The sequence below is a fragment of the Nannospalax galili genome, unplaced genomic scaffold (genome assembly GCF_000622305.1).
Source record: "Nannospalax galili isolate Female #2095 unplaced genomic scaffold, S.galili_v1.0 scaffold103, whole genome shotgun sequence".
NCBI classification, from domain to species: domain Eukaryota; kingdom Metazoa; phylum Chordata; class Mammalia; order Rodentia; family Spalacidae; genus Nannospalax; species Nannospalax galili.
The window spans coordinates 2,202,595-2,209,216 of NW_008352136.1; the positions used below are offsets into that span (position 1 = coordinate 2,202,595).

General features: G+C 46.8%; 1 protein-coding gene across 1 annotated transcript in view; it reads left to right on the forward strand.

Moving 5' to 3' along the window:
* The window catches only part of Sgsm1 (small G protein signaling modulator 1), a 121,239-nt gene that overhangs the window by 83,687 nt on the left and 30,930 nt on the right, over positions 1–6,622 (forward strand). The window contains exon 19 of the mRNA XM_008849000.1: positions 1,525–2,115. Coding sequence (XP_008847222.1) covers positions 1,525–2,115 — 591 coding nt within the window. The remainder of the gene's footprint in view (positions 1–1,524; positions 2,116–6,622) is intronic.

Below are 6,622 nucleotides of genomic sequence, written 5' to 3' on the forward strand. Positions count from 1 at the left end.
ATATATCAATACTTGGGCATTCTTAAAAATTTCATGTAAATGCCAGCAAATGAATTGCTCAACAGCTTCACATCCCTCTCAAAAAAGTTATTCCATCTTGAGTGTTATTAAACAGAAAGAAAAGGACAAAAAGGGCTGGCGAGATAGCTCAGTGGTTAAGAGAGCTTGCCACTCCTCCAGAAGACCAAGTTCAGTTCCCAGCACCCATGCAGCTCACAATACCCTTTTACTCCAGCTCCAGGGGATCTGATGCTGTCTTCTGGACTCTAAGAGCACTGCCCTCATGTGCACATACACCAATACAGACACACACATAGACATAAAAAAAATCAAGTAAATCTTTAAAAATAAGTAAAGCATAAAATATGTATAGAATGTCACCTTCTGTGTAGAAAATCTTAATGAATGTGTGTGCAGTTCACCATTGTTGGAAACAGTGGAGAGATAGACCAGAAACTAATCAAACCTGGTACCTAGGAGATGTTGCCAGGGAGGAAGTCATCTACACACCTGAACAGGCCTCCTTCTACCATTTTGATTTGGGAGACCAAAAAAAGCTTAATTTTGCTTATGGAAGTTAGGAATTTTCTTTTTGCTTATGTTAAATCAATTGAATAAAAAAAAATACTTAAAAGCACAGAAGTAGCCTGGGATGGGAGTGGCGGCAGGGGAGGGGGGTGCGACACAGCAATGATTGCCAAGACCGTCAGAGGTCAAGAGTTTGGTTCCCAGCACTGCACACCAAAAAAGCAGAAATGGGCAAAACAAGCTCTCAATGAAGCTGATAACAGCCACACAGAGAACAATGCCATGTGGTTTCAGAATGTGATCTTCATTGTCTGGGCCTGGAGAGTTACAGCTGAAGGACACAGAGAGCCACAAAGACGTCTTTAGTGTGTTAAAAGTTGGGGCTGGAGCGATGACTCCATGATTAAGAGCACTGGTTGCTCCAGCAGAGGACCCGGGTTCAGTTCTCAGCACCCACATGGCGGCTAACAATCATCTGTAACTCCAGTTCCAGGGGATCCGACACCCTCTTCTGATCTCTGAGAGCACCAGGTGCACACACATACATGCAAGCAAAACACTCATACACATAAAGTAAATATAATAAATTCTTTGTTTTTTTGAGACAAGTCTCCCTGTGGCTCCAACTTGCTTGTAGACCAGGCTGGCCTCAAACTCACAGAGATCCACCTGTCTTTGCCTCCCACGTGCTGGGATTAAAGGTGTGTGCCACACACCAGGCATAAAATCTTTAAAGTGTGTTAAAAGTCTTTGTGAAGCAGACTGTCCTTGGAGCCAACTGTCATCCTTCTTGTTTCTTTCTAAATGGTCACATGCATATTTAGAACATAGATTATTTGTCATAAATAAGAGCACACTGTCTTTTCACTGACTACTATTCCACTGCATGCATTCACCCTGAAACTGATCCCCTCTTGTTGGATACATAGATTGCTGCTGTAAGCCTCGTTGGGGTACACATCCCAACCCATGTGTCTGCATGTCCCTTGTCCTCAGGTATTTGAATCTGTGGATGAGGTAGAACAGGCAGAGGTAGAAGGCAGGTTGGAGGAGAAACAGCCCAAGATCCTCAATGGAAACCTGGTGAATGGCCCTTGTTCCCCGGATTCTGGACACCCCTCTTCCCACAACTTCTCCTCCGGCCTCTCAGAGCACTCAGAGCCCAGTCTGAGCACTGAAGACAGTGTTTTGGATGCACAGCGGAGCATCCCCCCTGTGTTTCGACCTGGGGATAGCAGTGTGGAGGATGGGCAGAGCAGCGAAGCTACCACATCCCGGGAGGAGGCCCCTCGGGAGGAGCTGGCGGTGCAGGACAGCCTGGAGAGCGACCTCCTTGCCAACGAGAGTATGGACGAGTTCATGTCCATCTCTGGCAGCCTGGACGTGGCCCTGCCTGAGAAGGACACCACTGCCATGGAGGGCTGGCGGGGCGGCGAGGTGGACAAGCAGAGCCGGGCAGACAGCGAGGACAACCTCTCAGAGGAGCCAGAGATGGAGAGTCTCTTCCCTGCCCTGGCCTCTCTTGCCGTGACCTCCTCTGCCAACAACGAGGCATCGCCTGTGTCTTCCAGTGGCGTCACCTACTCTGTAAGTCATTAGAGTCCTCCCTCCTGGACGGTGGGGCTGCCGCAGACCCCTTCCCCCAAGCCACCCGGGAAGGGGAAGGAGGCCCCTAGTTTGTTTCGCTTGCTCCATCACAGGAAGTCACCGTAGAAACCCATCAGGGAGAGAGGGGGACACAGGTGGAGCATCCCAAACACTCAGTGGGGCTCAGTGGGCAGAGCAGTCCAGGCCACCTCGGAGACTAGGGCACTTGATGCCAGGAGGCCACAACCAGCCTGGCAGCAGAGTGAAATCCACCTCAAATGGTTTTTGGGTTTTGTTTTATTTTTTGTTTATTGTTTTGGTCTTTTTTGAGACAGGGTCTCCCTGTAGCCCCAGCTGTCCTGGAACTCACTATGTAGACCAGGCTAGCCTCAAACTCACAGAGATCTGCCTACCTCTGCCTCCCAAGTGCTGGGATTAAAGGTGTGGGCTACCACATCTGGCAAATGTTTTAAAATTTATTATTATTATTATTATTATTGAGTGAGTGTGTGTGTGTGTGTGTGTGTGTGTGTGTGTGTGTGTGTGTGTGTGTGTGTGTGTGTGTGGTATAGGTCAGAAGACAGCTTTCAGGAGCCGATTCTTTCCCACCTTGTTGAGGCAGAGCCTCTCGTTTCTGTTGTTACTCTGTGTGCCAGCTTCTGAGAGATTCTCATCCCCATCTTACCACAGGAGCACTGGGATTACAGATGGGCTCAGCCACATCCATCTTTCTATGTGAGTTCTGAGAATTGAACTCAGGACATCAGGCTTGCGAGGCAAGCACTTTTATATAGTGAGCCATCTCACTGGGCCGCTACTTCAAAAAAATTTTAATGTGTGTGTTTAACAAAATGCTCTAAAATGTGAAACTTTGAGAGTGACAGCAGTACTCCAGAAGTGAAATTTTCCACATCTGGCCTTGAGTAGTGGGTTGTATAAAAATGCACAAAATTATTTAAAATATTATACAAAACTAACCTTGAGGCTTCATGTGTGGGGTGTGTACAAACTTCAAGCTTAGCCTGGGCACTTCAGGGTATCTCACTGTATATACACAGATGCCCCCAAACTGGGCTTTTTAATTCCAAATGCTCTGGCCTCAATCATTCTGGAAGAAGGAAACGCCACTGGGGAAAGTATTCAGAGAACACAGGCTTTGCCAGAAACAGCCCTGGGTTCAATCCTCATTTACCCTCCTGTGCCTCTGTTTCTTTATCTGTCCAGTTCCCACCTTCCCAAATGATATTAGAATCATCACACTAAAGTCCTAGAGGCTTGGCAGACAGTAGACAACACAGTGAGAGCCCGACTCTTAAAAACATTCAAAGGGTGCTGGAGAGATGACTCAGCAGTTAAGAGCACCACCTACCTTCCAGAGGACCCAGGTTCAGTTCCCAGCACCCACATGACAGCTAACAACCATCTGTAACTCTAGTTCTAGAAGATCTGATGCTGTCTTCTGAGCTCCACAGTCATTGCTCGACATGGGTGTCACTTACATACATGCAGGCAACACACTCATACACATACAATAAGAATAAATAAATAAATAAAAACTTTTGAAAATACAAATTTAAAAAAATACAAAGAAAAGGTCGGGCATGGTGGTGCACACCTTTAATCCCAGCACACAGGAGGCAGAGGCAGGCGGATCTCTGTGAGTTCAAGGCCAGCCTGGTCTACATAGTGAGTTCCAGAACAGCTGGGGCTACAGGGAGATCCTGTCTCAAAAAGACCAAAAAAGAAAAAAAAAAACAAAACAAAGAAAATGTCTGTCTTTCTCGCCTCATTTCTCCCTCCAAATAATTGGATTTTCTTTCCTTTTTTATGACAATTTTATATATGTACATAATGAATTTTGGTCATTTTCCCCTCCTTTCCCCTCCCTCATTTTCCTCCCACTGAAACCCTTCTTCCCAACAAGTCCAAGTCCCCCTGCTCTGCGTGAGTGTGTGTGTATGTGTGTGTGTATGTGTATGTGTGTCTGTTGGTCTGGGTTTAATTAGAGTTGCTTGCATGGGCATGGGTGGTGGACAGCTTTCCTGTGGCTACACCACTAGAGAAAATTACATCCTCACCCCAGTAATTGTTAGCTGCCTATAGCTCCTTAGGGGGGATATATTCTCTCTCTCTCTCTCTCTCTCTCTCTCTCTCTCCTTCCCTTCCTCCCTTCCTCTGTTCTTTCTTTATTCATTAATTGGCTGTACTGGGAATTGAACCTAGTGACCACGCTGGCTCGGCACATGCTCCGACATGGAGTTACAGGCCCAGTTCTCAGGATAAAATTTTCTTGTGCTTCCCAAATCACCTGGTGCTTTTCCCACATCTGGAGTGTACTGCGTGGCTGCTTCCTAGTCTTCACTCCAGGCATTAGCTGTCCATTAGACGTTATCTACTGACACCTACATCCCTGAACATTTAATGCCCATGTCTCCTTGGGACTGGGGTACCCCTGGCACCCTCCTCCTCCCCTTGCAGGTTTCCCGCCTGCCCCCTTCCCTGGCTTTTCCCTCTGTCTCAGTTTAAGTTCTTTGTTGGAGCTCTGCCTCCTGTGGCTTTTGCTTTCCATTTCTTCTGCTGTCACAGGCTGCTGGGCTGGGATCTTGCCTTTTGGTGAAGTGGGTTTTTTTCACTTTTTAAATATTTCTTTGCGCTCGTGTGTGTGTGTGTGTGTGTGTGTGTGTGTGTGTGTGTGTGTATTTGGGCACATATGTGTACAAATACACATGCATACCAGAAGATAACCTTGGATATCGTTCCTCAGTCACTCTCCACCTTGCTTTTTTTTTTTAAATTAATTATTTTTAAATTTTTCTTTTCTATGTATGAGTGTTTTTCCTGAATGTATGTAAGTGCACCATGTGTGCATACAATGCTCATGGAGGTCAGAAGAAGGCATTGGATCCCCTGGAACTGTAGTTATGGATAGTTGTTAGCTGCCATGTGGGTGCTGGGAACCGAACCCAGGTCCTCTGCAAGAGCAGGTAGTGCTCTTAACCACGGAGCCATCTCTCTAGCCCCTCTACCTTGTTTTTTGAGTTTGAGACACTGGCCTGGTATTTGCCAGTTCATCCAGGCTGACTGGCCAGTGAGCCCCAGTGATCCCGGTGTCTCCAGTTTCCCAGCACTGGGATTACAAGCCAACAGGCCTGGCTTTTTACGTGGGTGCTGGGGGTCTGAACGCCGCCCCATGTTTGCAAGACAAGCACTTTACTGACTGAGCCATCTCCCGGACACTCGAGTGCCTTCTTTGGCAGAGCATCACCCACAGTGTTCCTTTCGAGTGGCATTCTCTGTCCCTCATTCCTGAAAGACTTGTTTCCTGAGTGTGCAGCTCCAGATGGCCACCATGTTTCTCAGAGCACATGTTCCCTGGTGTGTGATGGTTAGATCCATGGTTTTTCAACTTCACAGTGATGAAGAAGTAACATGCTCTGTAGAAAGCCGGCTTCAAATATGCAATTCTGGTCCTTTCCCAGGCTAACATATGCAGTATGCTCCTCTCTGGCCATGCAGGGAGGGGAGTGGCCACAGCTCCCATCAGCCATGCTAACCTGAGGGGAACATCTGACTTTCCACAGTGCGCTCTGCAGCTCAGGGGGACAAGCATGGGTTAGGTGCAGCCCTCACAATTTTGAGTTACTGTATTCCAACTTCAGATGAGTTTAGCAGCTGTAACCCCATTCTGGGTCAAGGAATGTCTGCCCTTTGAAGATGATGCTCTACTACCTTCCCAGGTCCACCCTAACTATTGGGAAGTCAGAGACCTGTCTCATTACCAGTCTTTTAAAGATGATCTTTCTCATTTTTGAGCAACTTTTAAGATTCTCTTTTGCTAGGGCTGGAGACATTGCTCAGTGGTTAAGAGCACTGGCTACTCTTATAGAGGACCTGGGTTTGTTCCCAGCACCCACATGGAGGCTAACAACCATCTGTAACTCCACTTCCAGGGGATCTAATGCCCTCTTCTGGCCTCTTACATGCATGGGTGCACTTACATATATGTGGGCAAAACACTCACATACATATTTTTTTTAAGGGGCTGGGGACATAGCTCAGTCAGTAAAGTACTTGCCTTGTGAGCATAAGGCCTTGAGTTTCTTTCTTTCTTTCTTTCTTTCTTTCTTTCTTTCTTTCTTTCTTTCTTTCTTTCTTTTTAACTGTGAACCTATATTACATTAAAACTGAAGTTACACACTTCCAACATACAGTGGCACAGAGTACACATTCCCATTCCAACAGGAAGGAATAGGAGGGTAACAAGGAAAGAAAGGACTAAAGCAAGCCCAAAATCCAAGAGGGCAAACATAAAATCTTGTAGCACTATGTCTGATATCTGAGGCATATGGTGGCATCAGTGGAGTCCAACAGGCTGGGCGTCCCTCTCTCTATGGCTCCACTGCCAGCAGCATGCGTGGCCTCTCTTAGGCCCTTTCCATTCAGAGCCGGCACTTTCTGACACAAAACTCCCACATTCTGACATCACCAACATCCTAGAGTCTCTATT